Raw genomic sequence first — 21,091 nt, 5'->3', positions numbered from 1 at the left:
ATGGCCAGCACTAACACACACATACACCAAGTCTCCCGGGAGGCCTTATGCAGTGGAAGAGCACCACCCCAAGGGATCTCCACCCTCTTCGGGCTCCAGTTGGCACCTAACAGCTAGAGGGGTCGACCTCAAACCTGGGGAACCGGGTTCGAGTCTTGGCAGAGACGCTCAACCTACTGTGATTCTGGGCAAATCACTTAAATCTCCCCGTGCCTAACAAAAATGAATGTGTCCATCTGTAATGCAACTGGTGCTCATGTAAAGCGATCTGATACCTTCGGGTCAAGTTTGCACTATATAACACACCAAAAGAACGAATGCTTTGGAGCCTACGAGACTCCCAACTCAGGCACCTACACTGAACGGCCGTCGACCCCTTAATTCCTTTATAAACCTCAAGGGCCTAAAAAAGCCAAAGACACCTTTGATCCTGGCACCAAGGCCACCTTTGACCCCGAAGCTGCCATTAGTACCGAGAATTCCATCAATGGTAGACTCCAATGACCAAGAGCAACCTGCCTCACGCAGGCCTACCACATGGAGCCTGCTACTCAGCAAAGTAGAAATGATTTGTCCATTATTGCATCCCCAAACACCTGTATCCCCCAAAAAAAACTTGCAGCCTCGACATTATCTGCTACTTTCTTCTCCAGCAAAAGTCAGGTCTCGCCTACATATTCATACAGCTTCAGTTAGCAATCATGGCCACTTACATGTAAAATAGGAAACATATCTCCCTTTTTCTCACACCAGTAGTTAAAACCTTCATGAAGGGCTTTAAAAGAATTACCCCTCCAGGAGTCTCAAAATAGTTTTCACTTGACTCAAAAGACCCCATTAGAGCCTTTGCACTCTTGCCCTCTCCAGTACCTTTCCTGTAAGGTATCTTTCATTGTGGCCTTAACATCTCTTAGACATATTAGTGAGATACAAGCTCTCACACTACAAGAACCCTTCATTCAGGTTCATAAAGATCGAGTGGTACTCACAACTAATCTAAAGTTCCTTCCCAGGATGGTTTGCTCTTTTCACGTCAATCAAACCATAGAGCGCCTTGTCTTTTTCCTTCAACCAGACTCAGTGGCAGAAAGAGCCCTTTACACTCTAGATGTCAAACAGGCTGTCATGTACTACGTTAACAGAACATAGCCTTTCCACAAGGCTGACCAGTTAACATGTTTTGCTAAACCAGCCATCTTCTAGCAGGCATATACAAGCGGATAGTCAAGTGCAACAAAACTTGCTACCTTTAAAGCTAAAAGAGCTCTCTCTGCTACCCCCAGGGAACACTCTACATAAAAAAATGCAACAACTATGGCTTTTCTGGGCAATATTCCATTAGCTGACATATCCAAAGCAGCTACTTGGGCAACCCCACTCATCTTTAAATTATTGTGTGGATATCTTAGCGAGACAACAGGCAATGGTTGGCCAAACAGTCTTGTGGACACTATTTTTGGCATCTGCATCATCCACACGAGAGCCACCACTTGCAGAAGGTTAGTGCTTTGCAACACATGTAATGAATGTAAAATGTTACCCTGTATGCACCTGTTCATAGCTTGTAGTGTTGTAGGTTCACACGCGTTCACCCTCCCCACCGAAAATGTGTGGCCTTGATCACATATCTTGTCCTCTATTAAATAAATTCCTTTCATAGTACACATGTTCACCATACTGCGTTTACTCACCACTTCATGCTACTTTCACCCACTGTGCAAAAAACAGTCTAATATGGTGCATGTGCCCATGCGCATTGGCAACTAAGGAAGGAGTCACACTGCATCTCGTGAATCCAAAGAATTTATTTAAAGAATAACAACTTACAAACATCCAAACCCAACACTAAATGGCAGGAGTATGCACAGCATACAGCACCACACAATATAATAGATGCCTACAGGACAATTAACATTTTACACACTGGTCGCAAAAATTCTGATCGCAAATTGCAACCAGTATTTTTTTTAACAATAAAGAGTATATTTGGCGCAAAGCTTAGTTCACCTTTGCACAAAGGAGCAGTTGTCAGCTAGTTAACAAACCAGATGATCCAAACATAAGCTGTTAGGGAGATGAAAATAAATGTCAAATCTGTAAAGTCAAAAATACTTTGCTTTCTGGACTCTCCATGTGCAGTGGCAGAGTAGTAGTTATGCTCTACATCTGTTCCCTGATTAAGGCAAAGCTGTCACAGATGGGTGCATCAGTATATAAATGACAGGTCTCTCAGATTAGAAAGATAGCACTCAGGAAATCTGCATATGTTAGGCAGTTACACATTGGTGTCTTGCCTTTACAGACATCTTCTTAGAAAGAAAGTTGACTTTCATTTTATTCATAGGGAGTCTACAAACTTAGTCCCCCGAGTATGTGAAATGTTCATTAGACATTGTATACAGAGAAAGGAAAAGCAAAGAGACGCGCACACTCTGTGATTATCTTGTTCCTTCATTACTTAGGATTGGCAACCTTGGTTCAAAGTAGACTCAGTGTTACATCTGCCTTTTTTGTGCTTCTGTGAACCAATTTCTCTATACAAATATATACAAAAACAAACAATATGGAAGTGGAATTGTATTGGCTTAATTAAAGCAAATGCTAGCAAAGCAAACAGTAAAAATAAATATACATATGCATATTTTTGCCTACCAACGTGGGAGGGGAACAAATAATGAAGAGAGGGAAGGCAAAAAAATAATAAATATGAAGAAACTATGAAAGAAGCAATGGGAAAGGAAAAGACTATTATCATGGATAAGAGCAAAACTTGGTCATAACGACAGTTCAATTTGTTCTAGACAGTGGCAAAATTGTACAGCACCCCTTTGTTTTGATGAAAAGCTTTTGCCATACTAGCTGGTCTTGTTTGATTATCCAACCTGTGACATAAGCCTGGTTTTTCTGAACTGTAATATTGCATTCTTTGAAATTGCCAATACACGAAAGACAAATTAGTGTTACTTTAGGTGTAATGATGTAAAAGCGTTACACAGGTATAACAAGATCTAACAAAGCTCCAATGTATGAATACCTCCTTATAGAATTCAGTGACTTGGTCACAAAACCATGTCATATGGCGGACCAGATGGCTTGTTACTGTCCCACCTCGCAATCCCCTGAAGTGTTTTACCATTCTGCCTAATGAGAAGTCTATCACACTGTTATATTTTATACAAAAGAATGAGATAATGTCAACAAAGTAGTTTTATTCCGCATCAGCAGTTCCAGTCAGCTGCTGGCTTACAATACCAACTTTCTCCTGGTGACCGTTGACAGCTCGTGGAATGTTACACTACACAGTACGGGAAGGGGTGGAAGGGAAAAGGTGAATAGGATGCTTCTATATTGAAACGTGGTACAGTCCAATAAGTAAGAGGAATTATAGGACTAAATCACAGCACACACAAAGTAGTATCAATTGGTCCTGCAATCATCTTCTTTTCTTGCAGTAATGATTAAGAAGTATCATATAATAGAATAGATTTTCATTTTTTTACATTGAAATGGAAGGTAATACTGGGAAAGGAGATTAAGCGTAATAGTCTAGTGTCATTCAGCTGGGTTTGTCTTAAGTAGGAACCAACCGCAGAGATAGTTATTGTAAAGAGAAATCTCACTGATACAATAACAGATGTGAGAACCAAAGCTTTTTTTTGCATTCAATTTCAATCAAATCCAGTTGCATTATGATTATATCCCAAGTCCTATATGAAGTCACTTAAGAACTTGCAGGCATCAGATATCCTTTCTCCCCACCCGATAAGGTGAACAAAAAAGAATGTAGCAAAGCTTTGGAAGGGTACACCTTTTAATGAGGTTATCTTACCCACAATTTTAGCATCAGCTTTAGTCTACATTTCACAAAAATCTTGTATCTTTGCAGGAACCCCTTTAAAATGTACGTGCAACGTAGTATGTAGATCATGCACTGTGTTCATGCCTTAGTAACTAATATGACCTGATATTTGCAGTCTGTCCTTTCGTACAGCTTCTAGACAAAGAGAAAGTTCTCTATTTTATGTTTACATTGTAATATACAGATGTTCAACTATCTGAATTAAATCCAGAACAAAGCTAACAAAACATCACCTGTATACAATTGAATCTTAATCGCCACAAGCGAGTCTGACATTTTTCTAATCATCTCGTAAAGATATGGTGAATGATACCTATAAGGAATCAAGCAAAATGGGAACAAGAGAACAACCAAGACAAGGGCCTTTTTGTAGAAAATGCTTTTTAAATAGTATGCCTTTGGTTGAGACACACGAGGAAGCCCCTCAGTAAGTGTTGAAAATTAGCTCAAAAAAGGAGGGTGGGAAGGCAAATCTTTCCAGGGTCTTTCTTAATAATAACCAAATAACAGTGTCAAAAGCCTTCTCCTCATTAAGGCAAATTGCATTCAGAGATGTTTCATACTTCTCTATAGGAACTATAAGATGCAAATGAGTTTTGATATTGGAGTTGCAAAACCCCCCTTTTGGATACATGTTTGTGATGGGTGTATTACTCCTGTGTCTCTTGAAAGTGAATGCATCTTTCACATTTGGCTGCCGTGTTTTAAACTCCTGCACATTAGCCTGTTCCCATCTGTTTCTAGAGGACCGAACTTTGACAAGCAGTAGAAATGTACTTTCTCAGGTGTATGAAACGTTACACAGTTGAAAGATGATGATTGCTAGCAAGGAGTAGATGGACATAGTGTTTATCTTGGTGACTGCTGGCACAGTTGAGATGGCTACAGTACAGAATCTTCGTAACCACAGGCACTAGTGAATTAGGTACAGGTCTTGATCTTTGAGTGTAGTTGGGTGCCAGATGGGTACAGTAGTGGATGATTGTTACCACTATCAGAGGTGAGGGATCTGTAGAACATTGAGCGTGGCATAAGTGAAAGCTGGCAAGAGCGGGGATGGTGTTTCATTTCCTTGATGGGAGCCAGGGGGGTGGTAGATACAGGGCTGTTTATTTTTGTCAGCGTGTGCCTGTTTTTTGCTGGACCGAGTTGATCACTAGTTAGGTACTGGAATAATATGGAACACTGGCTGATCATATCATAATATGTGTCTCTTCACATACTCCAGGTGAATGTGGTACCTCTTACAATCCAGCTCACGCTGCAGTTCTTCCACAGAATGATGGGTTTCTTCTTTCCAGGCCGAAACGTGGAAGAGGAAGATGTTGGGGATGAAGAAGATAAATCTAAGCTTGTAACAACTGGTAGGTAAAGAGACTTCCATAAGGATCACTCTACCACTGTAGTTGGTCACCTTGTGTGAGAGGTCTGCTAAACGAATCTGCTCAAACTGCTCTGGTGAATGTGATTAGAATGGCAATGTGACCAAGGTAACCCTGTGAAAATAAACTGGACAGTAAATGCACTACAGTTACCCTGTGTGAGAAGTTGGGTGGCATTACACTGGTCTGTCACTTTGCTCCTGGCAATGTCACGCAAGTGGGTGGGAAGAGGAATTGTTGCAAGTGACCCACCATAATTGCTGTATCCCTTGTGTAGACAATAAATGGAGCTGGTTTGTTCAGGTTTCCAGTTTAATGTCCCTTTGTGCAACGGATAAATACTAAACGGCTGCACCTGGTGCTTGTGCATGCCAAGAGGGATACCGACAGTGTGTATGATGTCCGTGATTGTCTTTGAGAAATACTGATGCCGGGTTCTGCATCTGCCGGTGTCACAGAAGGATACTGTAGGTTGTCTCCTCAGAGTCTAAGTGTACCCACTCTCCTGCCAGCTACTGTTGGGATTGGAATACTACACTTTTTTTACTGGTTAAGGGAGGTAAAACCCTACTCAAGCAGAAACCACAATCCTTGTGTGGGTGAAATCACAGGCAAACCCTAAATGAAGCTGTACTCAACTCTCTGGTTGCATGGCACTGAACAGTCAGGCTTAACACAGAGCCAATGTGTAAAGTATTTGTGCAACACTTCAAACAGGAACAACATTCCGCAAAAGGATCTAAAAAAAATAATCCTATCAGTAGAACCGGAGATGTTCAAGTTTAAAGATTACAGTAAAAATAGCGCCAAAAGGCACAAAGCACCCACTGTGGATATCTGGTCACGCCGGACCTGGACAGAGTCAAAAGTTCAGGTCAATCGTGATGGAATGCAGGCTGGCTACAGAGACCCAGTTAGGCCCGTTGAACAAGAGTACCTTACCTCGTCCTCTGGCCCAGCCTCCCCCGCTACTGTCGGGCTCCCGAACACCTGTTGTCTCGCTGCCTTCTGGTCTGACTGCCTCCTTTTGCTTTTGCTCGGGTCGTTGCCCCCTTGCATTCCACTTTTGCCTTTCTGCCTTTTGCTTTCTTGCTTTGCCTTTTGCTTTCTAGTTTGCCTTTTTGCCTTGCCCTTTCTGCCTTTTTCTTATCGTGCCTCCATTCTGTGGTGCCGAATTCCACTGCCCTTTCCTGCTCTTTTCCCTCCCCCGCACTTCTTTGCTGCCACTCCTACCATTCTTTCCAGCCTCCCGCTAGCCCAGCCAACTGCCACCTAGCCCCCCCTCCCCCCATGATCTACTTCATGTTTCCCGCCCAATGCCAGGAACCCTGGCTCCCGAACCAATCGCAGGTAAAATGCCACCGTCCTCCACACCCTCAACGATGGACAACCCAGTGAACATTGCTGCCATGCTACAAGGCACTCTCCGGTAGGACCATTCTCCTGCTCCAGATGCACCTTCTCTGCACCAGCACAACCGCCGTCACTCCACAAAGCACCACGCTGACCTAGTCAGACAGCCTGGCTACCTTCACCTCAGACGCTGTCAACATCATCTGTGCAGTTCCAAAGAGATCCTCACTCAACCTCTCTCTATTCAATGCCTACATGACCCCACCCGCCATCATCATCTGTCCACCTTGTACACCTGCCTGCATACGCAGAACCAGATCTGGCAGTTGTGCCTTCTCCTACCTCGTTCCTAAAATCGGTAATGACCTGCCCCTGCACATCAGAGCTGCATCGTCGGTTCCTAAATTCAGCAAGAAACTGAACACCTGGCTCTTCACCTTGCACGACCCCGACTCGGCCTAAACAGCTCCTGCTTCAGTGCCTGTTTACTCTCCTGGGTGTGTTGTGTGCTATACAAATATACATAACATAAGTGCCTCTCTGGTGTTCACAAAGGGGATGGTGGTGGTCGCTGCCCATCTTCAGCGGTTAGGGTTACCAGTGTTCCCCTTCCTCGACTGACTCTTGAAGGTGAGCATGTCACAGTCTGTTGGGAACCACCTTTACCATTTAACCTGCCATAGTCACACCTGATTGCTTCACAGAGGCTTCCTCTATCTGTACCATCCTGGATACAGCACTCCTTTGGGGCATCCCTCCAAATCAATGAGTCTATGACATTCAGGCTATGATCCTCATCGTGAACCGGCTGGCAGGATCTTTGGATGCTAGGTCAGACGAACTCAGCGGATCACAAATGGCAGCTCCATACAGAGGTGGCGCGGGTGTCTGTCAAGAAAGGTGAGAACCATGGCTCACCCTGCTTGCCACCCTTGAGCACGTACGGTGTCAACACGTTTGCTCATTGGAGTTCCCCAGAAAACGCTGTCTGAGATTCATTTTGCCTAGAATGAAGCCTGGGACTCCTTTATGCCTTCCCTCCGCAATTTCTCCTGCCCAGAGGAATGTAAGACGTTACAACGCATACACTTACAATGCATGCCTTTACATCGCATTTTCAGAAACTACCTTTACAACACATTCCAATACATCGCATTATACTTTTACAACGCATACCATTACATTGCATTTAAGGTAAGTGTTGGATAGTATAGGGGTAATAATTACTATTTTAACTCCAGTGAGTGCAACAGTAGGGTAAGTGTTGGATAGTGTAGGGGTAAAAATTACTATTCTAACTCCAGTGAGTGCAACAGTAGGGTAAGTGTTGGATAGTGTAGGGGTAAAAATGACTGTTCTAAGTCCAGTGAGTGCAAAAGCAGGGTAAGTGTTGGATAGTGTAAGGGTACTATGCGTTGTAATGGTATGCATTGTAATGACTTGCGATGTATTGCCTACGTTGTAGTGACATGCATTGTAATGACATGCGTTGTAGTGACATGCAATGTAATGGCTGCGTGTAATGACATGCGATGTAAAGGATGTTGCGATGTAATGACTGCTATGTAAAGGTAGTGTGATGTAATGACTGCGTTGTAAAGGTTGTTTCCTGCCCAGAGTTCTGAAGGAGATCAGGAACGACCAGGCCCAAGTCATCTTGGTAGCTTCGGATTTGGCCAGGAGACTGTGGTACCTAGAAATTCTGGCCATGAACATCGGTCCTCTGATCAGGCTGGGACTTCTCGAGGACCGTCTGTTGCAGCAGCAAGTCAGGTTCCTGCGCTCGGGCCTCCCCAATATGCTCTTCAATACGTGGAGATTGATCAGTTATGGTTGATTTTCTTCGATCTTCCTCCTGAGGTTATTGATGTGATCTTCGCAGACTGGGTTCCTTCCATGAAATCGGTGTACGCCAAACGCTGGGATAAGTTTGTGGGTTGGAACTGCACCCGTCAAACAGACTTGTTGCTAGCCAAACTGTTGAATATCATGTTGTTCATTTTAACTTTGGCCCAGCAAGAACATGGTGGGTACTGTTAAAGGTTACTTGTTGGCCCTTTCGGCCTTTTTATGTTTGCCGACCAGCCGTCCTTTTTCAAATCACATGTTGTGATGAGATTTCTTAAATGTTCACAACATGTGTTTCTGTCTAAATCTTTTGTGATGCCACGGAGGTACTTAAATTTGGTTCTCACTTTCTTACAGTGCACCCTTTCTGAGCCAGTGCATAATAGTACATAATCACTCATGACCTTCACCTGTCTTTCTGGTCGAGATAGCATCCGCTTGTCATGTGAGTTAGCTTCAAGCCCTCTTGGGCCAGCCACCTTACACCACCTTTTTTCCAGACAAACTTGAGCTGCATACCTGCCAAAGTTAGTCATGATTTTCATGTCGAACACACCATCACTGTTTCAACATTCTTTGCTGCACCTCATCCCTCGAAAGAGAAGGTGAGACTTCATTGCTTGTACCCTAAGAGAGCAATGAGCTTTTACATCGGTCATACCAAGGACTACCAGGTGGATGATCATCTCTTTGTGGGGTTCTGTGGAACAAAGAAAGGCACGATGGTGCAGAAGTAGACCCTATCAAGATGGATAGTCCTCTGTATTAAGATGTGCCTCATGCTCGCTAAGAAACAGACTCCAGTGGGTGTGACGGTTCATTCCACCAGGCCGCTACCACTGATTTGGCACATTGAGGGCCTGTCCAGGATATCTGTCAGGCTGCTCCATGGACTTCAGTGCACACATTCACAAAGCACAATTGCCTTGAAAGTCGGGTCTGGTGAAATGGGCATTTTGTGGAAAGGCTTATTGATCTGAGCCTTTCCATAGACCCACCAGTTTGGGAGGTACTGCTTTGGTATCTATTTACAAGTTGAAGAATCTGTGGTTAGAAGTATTCATCAGAAGAACATATCACACTTTCTGGTGAATACTCTATCTAACCATACACTCCTTACCAACTTCCCACCTCCCCATTCTTTGGAATGGTCTCCCTTTCCATCTAAAAATGTTCCAATTTAGGAATCTGCACACTGGTCCTTACAATATTCTGATAATCTCTGCATCTGAAGGCGCGGACAAGCTTATGAAAGAAACTGACGCACCTGTGGGTGGTCCCTCTATACCAGGGGTCTACAGGCTGGGAGGCGGGCCCCAGTAGGGGGTCCTCAAGTGATCCCAGGGGCACACCAAGCTCTGGCCTAAAGAAGCATTATGCTGATAACAGTGCTTTGTTTTATGCTGAGCGGCACTAAGCCGCTCTGTAAAAGGCCATCACTAACATGTTGTGTCATTTATATATATCCTATGTATCCTATCTATATAGCTGGGAGTATGTGTTGTCATGTGGCCCATAGGGACATTGTCGTTTTTCACTAACTTAGCATGAGCACGAGGTAGCTTGCCTGCTGCTTTACGCACTTTACTATGCTTTTACATGAGAACTCATCGCTGTGTTATTTTGTTCTGGCCAGTCCTTAGCCCCATAGATAAAACATACCGATGCAGCTGTTGTTTGGACAACATACTTGGGTTTTTAGTGGGGTGCATGAATAGGTTACACACACTTGGAGATGGACCTTATCAGGGAAAAGAGATGATGTAGATCTACCATCTACAGGCTAAGGTATGAGGTCTGCTGACAAAGCCCAGAGATCTTCTATTATATAATAATACTTCTTCTTAGCAAGGGGAGGGAGGTTAGGCACTATAGTCCTTTCTCCATTGTCTTTCTATGATGACATCTCCCTTCATGATTTATGGACTGACTGCTATATGATGACAATATTTGTACTATGCATTTTCCTGTTTGTTGTGGCACTTACACTGCATGTTAGCGCACGTTAGTTAAAATAAAATTAATTAAATTAAATTAAAATAAATAAATAAAAATTAAGTGTCAATACAGATAGTTGTCAACTAAAAATTGGTTGTTTGGAGCAATGTAAAAATACACAAGGCTAATTGTCAACACACTATTCATAATAAGACAAGTGTAAAAGAATCTTACCTTACCTTCCGGCGACAACGGAGTTGATTATCGTTGTGTTCAAGTAGAAGCAGCAAAGGAAGTACCTGGACAATGGGGTTCAAGATGAAAAGTGAAGTGGGAAACAGAAAAAAGGTATGTTCGAGGCATTTGAGCTGCAGATTACACACTTGTGCACAGATCGCCATCTGGTGTTGGGCCCAGATGTTTGCAGTTGTTTTTTTTCTTGTAAGGTCTTTGGAAGTCACGAGGTCGGTGACTCCTCCTTTGGATCGTATTGCGCATGGGCTTCGGCTCCATCCTCAGATTGTTTTTTTCCGCCATCGGGCTCGGATGTGAATCTTCGCGCTCCGGTTCCGAACAGATTTCTAGTTCAATCGACGCGCAGTCCTCACCCCAATTCGCAGTATCGTTTCGATCGCGATCTCCACTCTCGGCGCTGCTCTCATCGATCAAGACCTTCGATTCCAGTCGTCGACGACGGCCTTCGGGCCTACCCAAGCTCCGGTCCTGGCTAATGGAAAGGACTCCCTTCAAGAAGTGTCCTCGATGTGGGTCCAAATTCCCCCACACCAATCTCCACGAAGTATGCAACCTCTGCCTCTCCCCTGAACACGAGGCTCAAGACTGTCCGGCGTGCAAGTCCTTCCGGTCCAAGAAAACTATTCTAGACCGAAGGGCAAGAAGAACCATGGCACACTCGTCGACGGCGATTCCAGATGACATCTTCGGAGAGGGCGTCGACGCCCCAGAAGAACACCACACTGACGAGGGCCTCGTCAGCGGCTCCGAAGCCGACGATTCAGATGTGGAGGACATCACGCCGGCACAGAGGGTCGTAAGTACCATTTTGATACCCCCCCCCCCCCACCCTTGCCGTCACCGAAAAAGGCTTTGGTCACGTCTTCGCCTCTGGGCCTAGGTAAGACCTCAGACACTGCTTCCCACACCGCACCTTCGGGACCGGTAAAGAAGCCGATTAAGCCTTCCGGCGGCTGGGCTCGAGCCAGCCCACCTTTGGTGCCGACAAACACTCCTCCGCACCGACACCGAAAAAGAAAATGGCCTCCTCTTCGGCACCGAGCTCCATACCGAAACACTCGGTGCCGAAACCCAGCTCCAGCTCCTCGGTACCGACACCATCCCCGGAACCGATAAAAGCACATAAGGCCACCGGCACAGAGATCTCGAAGCCGGATACCATCTCGGCACCGACCAAACAAAAAACCCTTTCCAAACCGCATAGTTCCAAACAGGACACTAAAGCCAGAAAACCAACGGCCCCGATACCTTCGACGCCGACGGATAAACCACCTTCAGTAGAACTTTTTACACCGGATCCATTGCAAAAGACATTGACCAAGGATCCCAAAACCAGACATTTGATGCTCAGCATCAAAAAGAGACAGCTGGAAAAACCTGCCCCAGCTCCACCTCCAAAGAGTAAGGACTCTGCTACCTCACCTTTCAGAATACCTTCCCCACCTCCTCCACCCCCTCTACCTTCCCCTCCTCCACCTCCACCTTCACCCCCTCCTCATCATTCCCCAACACCTCCATCGGATGATGATGATCATGATGACACATACGATGACATAGGGGACGTGCCCCATGACTTACCTACAGGGGACGGTACCCCCACAGGCTCCCCAGACCCATGGGACGATTATAATATCCCTGACATCCCTAACGTCCCACAAGATGATCTCTATCCTTCGAGACCATCCCCACCAGAAGACTCATTGGGGATCAACCACTTACTCCAAAGGGCTGCACACTATCACGGGGTAGATCTCCATACAGACCCCGTGGAGGAGGATTTCCTCCTAGATACTTTTGACACCATAGGGCCACCTCTATACTGCCCATGCTCAAAGGGGTTATAAAACATGCGCCGGAAGTCTTTAAAGACCCAGTCAGAGCCAGGGTCATTAACCCGCGCATTGAGAAAAAATATATAAATCTGCCCCTACAGTTCCCTCCTACATCAGAGGGCCAGCACCACTAGATTCCCTGGTAGTGTCCACAGCACGAAAGAGGGCCAACTCCCAGGCGTCAGGCGAAGCACCACCACCTGAAAAAGAGTCAAAACTCTTGGACGCATCCGGCAAGCGCACTGCTTCACAAGCTGCCAACATATGGCGTATTGCTAATACACAAGCACTACTACCAAGATATGACAGGGCCCATTATGACGAATTAGAAGCCATAATGCAACACCTCCCTGACAAATACAAAAATAGGGCAAACGAGTTAATTCAGGAGGGCAACACCATCACTAATACCTCCATCCGTTGTGCCCTATATGCAGCCGACACCGCCTCCAGGGCCATCAATACTAGCGTCCTCCTCCGTCGCCATGCCTGGCTAAGGATCTCAGGATTTAAACCAGAAGTACAAGCTTCCATCCTGAACCATCCCTTTGACCAGGAACATCTGTTCGGCCCAAAAATAGATGACGCCCTAGAAAAGATGAAAAAAGACACAGACACAGCGAAATCTATGGGAGCCTTACAATCACACCCTCCCAGATGCTCCTTTCGCCGTTCTTCCTTTCGGAGCACATCCAGAGGATACTCCTCTGATACCGCTACCAATTCTAATAAAGCCCCTACCCAATCCACCTTCACAAGGGGTTACCAAAGAGGAGGCTACAGGTGCAACAATAATAAAGGCAGAGGCAAGACAAACACCGCCCGCTCTGCCTCCACACCTACCCAATGACTTCCCTCCACTCCCCCCAGACCATCCCACTCCGGTCGGGGGCAGACTCCAAAATTTCCTTCCTGTATGGGCTACCATCACCTCAGACAAATGGGTCATACAAATAATTCGGTCAAGCTACTGCCTAGAACTAATATCTACCCCCCCCAAACATTCCACCCAGGCAACGCCCAATGTCACAGGAACATCTAACATTACTAAAGCAGGAGGTAGTTTCCCTCCTACAAAAAGGGGCGATAGAACACGTTCCTCCCAACCAACTAAATATGGGGGTTTACTCCCTATATTTTCTCATACCAAAAAGGGACGAGACTCTACGGCCCATCCTAGACCTCCGACCCCTAAACACATACATACATTCAGACCATTTTCACATGGTAACACTTCAGCAGGTACTTCCAATGCTGTCCCAAAACAACTTCCTGACCACTTTAGACCTAAAAGACGCTTATTTCCACATTCCTGTGCACAACGCTCACAGGAAGTTCCTCAGATTTATAGTGGACAACCAACACTACCAATTCAAAGTACTCCCATTCGGAGTCACAACAGCACCACGAGTATTCACCAAGTGCCTAGCAGTAGTGGCAGCACACCTAAGGAGACAACACATCCATGTCTTCCCATACCTAGACGACTGGCTAATAAAAGCGAGTTCATACAACCATTGTGTACAACACACACATGCCACTATCCAGCTACTTCACCAACTGGGCTTCACAGTAAACCACGCAAAGTCCCATCTACATCCATCCCACATAAAACAATACCTCGGTGCCACCATAGACACCTCAAAAGCGCTAGCCTACCCCAGTCCTGCCAGGATTACAAGCATTCAGGCTATACGCGCAAAATTTATGGCACGGCACTCTCTTCCAGCTCGGGTGTTTATGCAACTAATAGGGATGATGGCCTCTTGCATATTCATAGTACCTCACGCAAGGCTCCAGATGCGTCCTCTCCAAGAGTGCTTAGCGTGCCAATGGAACCAGGCCCAAGGTCAGTTAACAGATCTGGTGTTGGTAGACGGTCGTACCCATCGCTCTCTGCAGTGGTGGACCACCACAAACCTTTCCAAAGGTCGACCGTTCCTGGACCCGGTTCCTCAGATAGTACTGACAACGGTCGCTTCGCTCTCCGGCTGGGGAGCTCACCTATTACATCACACCATGCAGGGCAGATGGACACCTCAACAAAAGTTACTCCACATCAACAATCTGGAGTTACTAGCCATATTTTTAGCCCTAAAATCTTTTCAAACACAGATTTCAGGCAAGGCAGTCCTAGTCCGCACAGACAACACAACAGCCATGTACTACATACAAAAACAAGGCGGCACGCACTCTCCACAGCTCTCTCAACTAGCACAGAGCATATGGAGATGGGCCATACCCCAAAACAAAAAATCTTTCTCCTAGCCCAACATGTCCCAGGAGTCCAGAACACCATAGCAGATCTGCTCAGCAGACAAACGCAACAACTCCACGAGTGGGAACTCCACCCACAAGTCCTTCACCCATATTTTCAAATGTGGGGGCATCCACAGATCGACCTCTTCGCCACCCACGAAAACGCAAAATGCCCAAGCTTCGCCGGCAGATATCCACACCCATTGTCCAAAGGCAATGCAATATGGATGAACTGGTCAGGCAGATTTGCATACGCTTTTCCGCCTCTCCCACTCATTCCACTAGTGGTGCGCAAACTTCAACAACACTCCCTCACACTAATCCTAGTAGCTCCAACTTGGGCCAGACAACCATGGTACACCACACTGCTGGAACTATCTGTAGTACCGCACCAAAAATTATGCCTCTCTCCACACCTCTTAACCCAGAACCATGGAGAGATCAGGCACCCGGACCCAGCTCAGCTCAACCTTGCGATCTGGCTCCTGAAATCCTAGAATTCAATTACTTAAATCTTCCCCCTGACTGTATGAATGTCATCAAAGAAGCTAGGCGACCCACCACTAGAGCGGGCTACGCGGCCAAGTGGAAACGTTTTGTTGTCTATTGCCACAACAACACCATCAATCCCCTAGATGTGTCTATTCAACACATCATATGCTATTTACTACATCTAAAAATATGCAATCTAGCCTATACGTCCATTAGACTGCACCTTGCAGCCATAGCAGCTTAACTACAAAACAGGCAACATCTATCACTCTTTAGAGTACCTGCCATTAAAGCCTTCATGGAAGACCTTAAAAGACTAATTCCCCCCAGAGTGCCACCCTCACCTGTGTGGAACTTAAATATCGTTCTCACCAGACTAATAGGGTCTCCTTTCGAACCTCTACACAAATGTGAACTTCAATTCCTAACATGGAAAACCGCTTTTCTTGTAGCCATCACTTCCCTCAGAAGAGTCAGTGAGATACAAGCACTTACCATTCAAGAACCTTTTCTCCAAATGCACCACAACAAGGTTGTTCTCCGTACCAACCCAAAATTCCTTCCTAAAGTCATTTCTCCCTTTCACCTAAACCAATCTGTAGAACTACCAGTCTTCTTCTCGCAACCACAAACGGTTGCAGAAAGAGCTCTTCACACATTAGATGTCAAACGAGCCTTACTCTACTACATAGAGAGAACACAACCTTTCCGTAAGACCAAACAACTGTTTGTCTCTTTCTCACCACCACACAAAGGCAACCCCATCTCCAAGTCGGGGATAGCTAGGTGGATTGTCAAATGCATTCAGATTTGCTACCACAAAGTAAAACGAACGCTATCCGTTCCCTCTAAAGCCCACTCTACACGTAAAATAGGGGCTTCAGTGGCTTTTTTAGGGAACATCCCATTACATGGTCAACACAGCACACTTTCACTAAACACTATTGTGTAGATATGCAAACTAAGCAACAGGCTAGTGTGGGCCAGGCTGTACTCAAAACATTATTTCAAACCACTGCAACAGATACGGGTAGTCACCGCTAGAGATGGGTACTGCTATATAATCTGTGCACAAGTGTGTAATCTGCAGCTCATATGCCTCGAACGGAATATGCTACTTACCAGTATGCATCTGTTCTTGGCATGTAGAGCTGCAGATCTACACACGCCCGCCCGCCTCCCCGGCTGCCTTTATCTGTTCCAGTTTATCTTATTTAGATACAACACACATGGGCATCTTCACTGTTATTACTACGCTCCATCTTTCCCTGCTGGCGAAAAACAATCTGAGGATGGAGCCGAAGCCCATGCGCAATACGATCCAAAGGAGGAGTCACCGACCTCGTGACTTCCAAAGACTTTCCAAGAGGAAAAACAATTGCAAACATCCGGGCCCAACACCAGATGGCGATCTATGCACAAGTGTGTAGATCTGCAGCTCTACATGCCAAGAACAGATGCATACTGGTAAGTAGCATATTCCTTTCTACCTCAATTCCTTCAATTCCCCCAACACAAAGTAGAAAGTTGAAGGTATCCCTCCCACAGTTTCCTCGACGGAAAGGCACATCGTGATTGACCCGGCAGTAACTTTTGCTGGACTCCCGTCGACAGCCGCTTTTGCCTATGACGAAGTTGCTGCAGGAGAAAAATTCTGCCCGAGACGACGGCACATCAAAATAGAGCAGGTGGACCGCCAAGTAGGCAGGTAGTGAAACCATAAAAAAAATTATTTTTCTGGAAGTAAAAATCCGTCTGCTGGCCAAAGTAGCAGGCTGAATGTGAAGAGGGCTTCATTATGTCCGATAGGCGTTGTACGAGATCCTGGTGAAGCTATTTGTTGTTGCTGGAAAACCTCCAGAATTTCGATCCGAGGGAAGTCCTCTTGCCTGTCAAATACTTTTGTTGCCTTCACTTGGTCACGATTTATATCTTCAGATTTAGTCTTGTTTTCGGTGCATGAAATCTTCGAACGGAGCAAGGCTATGGGCTGTGTCCTGATTTGGTGCTGTGGAAATGCTTTGAGTGGGGGAAATCTGTTTCTTCAGTCCAGCGAGGTTGCGCCTTGGGTAAATCAGCTTGGCATGTTTGTCCTGTGCCTCCGGACATCCTGAAGTCCAAATCTTGATTAAGTCTGAGGTTTTCAGGAGTGATAGGACAAGTCCAGCGGGACACAGTAAAAGGTCCCAGGACCTCAGAAACAGCACTTTGACATCAAGGCTCACTCCAGAAGAGGCCACAAGCAGGGCCCAGGTCAGGTCCAGTGCATTCCGTTCCGCTGGGCACTTCAGGAAAAAGGACTCTTTCAGCTTGTTGTGTCCCTGTAGCCACACAAGAGGCCAACTGACTCTTGGTGTCCACTTATTTGTTCTGGATACGAACAAGTCCTACCCTTCAGGTCTTCTCATAAGTCTCAGACGGCAAATGCATTTCTACTGTTCTTTCACAGGTCCAGAGTATTCTAAAGGAGGGGTCTTTGCGTGCCACATTTATGACTGACCCTAGCTTGTGGTTGGGGGTGACTCCTGACCCCTTCCTAACTAATGGGCTCAGGGCCAGATGTATGACCATTGGATTTTGCAACTCGCAATTTGCGACAAATTGCGAGTCGCAAAATCCAATGTACAACAGTGTTTCAGACACTGTTTACGATTCCCAATGGGGTCACAAATTGCCTGCCTCATGAATATTAATGAGGCTTTCGCAATTTTCAACCCTATTGGGAATGGCTGCCACTCCCAGGTATGGTGGCCTGCTGGGGTCAGCAGACCACCATTTCTAGGACTGCTTTGTCAATAAAGCATTTTTTTTAAATGCAGCCCGTTTTCCTTATAAGAAAACGGATGCATTTAAAAAAGTAAAAATGAAACTTTTCGGTTTCATTTTTTAAGGACAGGCAGTGGTCCCTGGGACCACGGCCTGCTCTTAAAAAATATCTGCACATGCATTCCCAAAGGGGTCCCATGGGGACCCCTTCCCATTTGCGAATGCCTTTTCACCCTTCTAAGAATGTTTTGCAAAACATTCATACATGGTTATGGACTCGCTATTAGGAAGGGACTCCCTTGGCACGCCCCTTCCTAATAGCGAGTCGCTAACCCTAAACTAGGGTTAGTGAATTGGGCTGACCTATTTTGCGTTCGCAATGGGGCCAAAATCCCCTTTGCGACCACAAAAAACAGTTGTACATCTGGCCCCTAAAGGTTTCCATGGGTAACCCTACCCACCCTTGCAGCAGTTCCTGTGTGCCCTATTACAAACAATCCCACAGTACCTATCACTCAATAAATCCAACATGGAGAAACCCTTGTCCCCATGAGCAGAACCTGTGCCCCCACGCAGTGTGGTCGGTGTAGTGAGCAGACCCTCCTCTGTGTTCACTCCAAACCTGTTCTGAGGGCAGCTTTCCCTCTCTGGGGTTGGTGCCTGCCTGATTGGGAGGACAAAGGAAGTGGCATGTTTTAGTGTCATCTGACATCTGCTTGTGATAAGGAAGGACAGTGTGAAGAAAATTACTTTCCTGAGCACAGCTCAACTGGTCTTCCTGTCAGGGGAGGAAAATCACCTCCCCACAGCCAGGCCATTGTTTCTGCTCTGGGAACAATGTTCACACCTCATCAAGACTAAGCAATCACTGGACCACTATTAGAGACCTAATGCAAATTATCCAGTGGGAGCTTCAGGGAGGGATAATGTAACATTCTAAAAGTTACTTTTTCTCAATATTTATTAAAACATCTGACTTTACCATTGAGTGGAGCTTTTAATAAATAAAAAAACAGTGGTTTACTCATATTTCCAGCTGGTCCCAATCCAGAGTTAATAGAACTAATAGTTAACATAGCTTCTCAGTGTTTCATCATAGGTCAGACAGCCTTTCTACAGTGAAAATAGCTTTTGGGTGCTAGTAGATGTAAGGAAATGCTAACATATCCTCCTTTTAAATGATATACCTTGTGAGCTACAAGGCCTACATGGGAGGGACTTATTAAAAAATGTATGTTTTCTCTTGTCAAGTTAGACTGCAGTTTTATGCCATGCACCCTGTCCTGTGAGCTATTAGGCCTACATAGGAGTTACTTAATAATATTTAAAGGTGTTTTTCTGCTGTCAGAAAGGGCCATTTTGACAGATGGGCTGCATTTTCAAAACTGCAGCAGCCGGGCTACAGTCGTTGGCCTGGAGTCTAATTTGTCTTGTCACACTAGTGAGGTCCATAAGTGATGTTTACCACTCCATGTCATGAGTGTATTTTAAGAAACCATATACTATGGCCTTATAAGAAAGTTAAATAGGCCAATTAGGAGTAAGCCAGTTTCGATATGTTTTAGTGGTCAGAGCACATGGCCTGGGTCATGGTTAGCAGCGTCCCAGTGCAGAGTAAGTAAAAACAGCATCACCCTACAAAAAATGGGAGTTACCACTCAAAAAGAGGCACTTTCTCTCAAATATGTATTCAGCTTGTAGTGCTGTAGATCCACATGCGACCCATCCCGCTCTCTGGAATGCAGGTCTGTAGAAGATGAACTGCAACTAATTTTTGACAAATCTATAGCTAGCACAAGTTTAAAGAACTCAGCACTAGATGGAAGGAGAGTGCACAGCAGGTAAATACAAAATACTGATAGCAGTAGTCTAATAGATACAGTTAAGTAAGGTTATCCTTTAAGGCTTTATTTACTAGTGATGAAGTCCTAGGAGAGAAGCCTGTTTGCACTTGCGAAACCTGACAGACAATCGACTTGCGAATAGAAGGAAGACCGGATTGGTGTGAGTTGGTGGATTACTGTCCCCAGAGGGTAATATATATATGCATGGAGAAGAGTCAGACTCTAATTTAACCCCGAAGAGCACATGGAATAATAAACAGAAACTATTATAAGACACACATTGAATGTTTGGCACACTGAAGACTTCTTTCAGATTGAGTTTGTGAAATGTCTGACTTGAAGTTTGTGTTTTGTTGCTTTGTTCCTTCTTGGTTGAGGTTTTGTGCTGGGTGTGTGTCTTACCAACCCTTCCTTTGCCACATCCTCCAAAACATGGCCTTCATTGGATCGCTGTTCCCTGTAGGTAATAATCCCTTCCTCTAACCCTAGGCATGCCTGTGGTGAAGCCTCGTCAGCTGATTGTGGCTGACGATACAGTTTCACTGAGTTCGGCGAAAGGAGTAACTCAGGGTCTGAACCGCACAACTGGGGTCAGGAGGTCATTCCGCAAAGCGCCAGAGGTAAGAAAATTGTGCTCCTTCTAGGTGTTGTTAGTAAATTTTAATGACATTAGGTTAATTTTATAATGAAGGGGTGTGGCCACTGGTCTTGTTCCTTAGGCAAACCATGGTATCCATGGTTTGTTCCCAATCACCAGCAGATGGCAATTGATAAACCCTTTCCTGACAATGAATGTTACTGGTGTTTGTGCATTGCCTCATATATGTGCTCCTTAAGTCTCTCTAATATACAGTGCTGCATATATCTCATACATGTGATGTGGGGTATTGCTGCGCTGAAAAGCAGTGATTTGCAGGCCATTACATGCTGCGCTGAACTCCAGTGAGATCTGCTCACTGTATTTTGTGTCGTATTAGATAGCAATGGGTCTGGTTACTGTATATAAAACTGTGCTGGATGACTGTGGCCTCTGGATCTTGTATTGTGGCCACTGAATAGTAGCAACCTCTGGTGATCGTATCTCGGGTTGTACTGAATGGCATTGGGCTCTGATCACGGTCTATTGAGCTGTTATCAAAGGCTCATATGAATTTATGCTATGCAGCATTGGATGTCAGTCAATGCTTGTGGTTGTATATTGTGTTGCTTTAGGTGGCTCTGGTGGTTCTGTTTTGTACCATATGGTGAGACAGTAACTCTATA

General features: G+C 45.3%; 1 protein-coding gene across 1 annotated transcript in view; it reads left to right on the top strand.

The window, feature by feature from the left end:
• Positions 1-21,091, top strand: part of BLTP2 (bridge-like lipid transfer protein family member 2) — an 800,213-nt gene that overhangs the window by 756,922 nt on the left and 22,200 nt on the right. Inside the window, exons 35-36 of the mRNA XM_085649125.1 lie at positions 5,088-5,223; positions 20,318-20,448. Coding sequence (XP_085505251.1) covers positions 5,088-5,223; positions 20,318-20,448 — 267 coding nt within the window. The remainder of the gene's footprint in view (positions 1-5,087; positions 5,224-20,317; positions 20,449-21,091) is intronic.

The sequence above is a fragment of the Triturus cristatus genome, chromosome 3_2 (genome assembly GCF_964204655.1).
Source record: "Triturus cristatus chromosome 3_2, aTriCri1.1, whole genome shotgun sequence".
In the NCBI taxonomy this organism is placed as follows: domain Eukaryota; kingdom Metazoa; phylum Chordata; class Amphibia; order Caudata; family Salamandridae; genus Triturus; species Triturus cristatus.
This window is presented reverse-complemented; position numbering and strand designations above follow the sequence as displayed.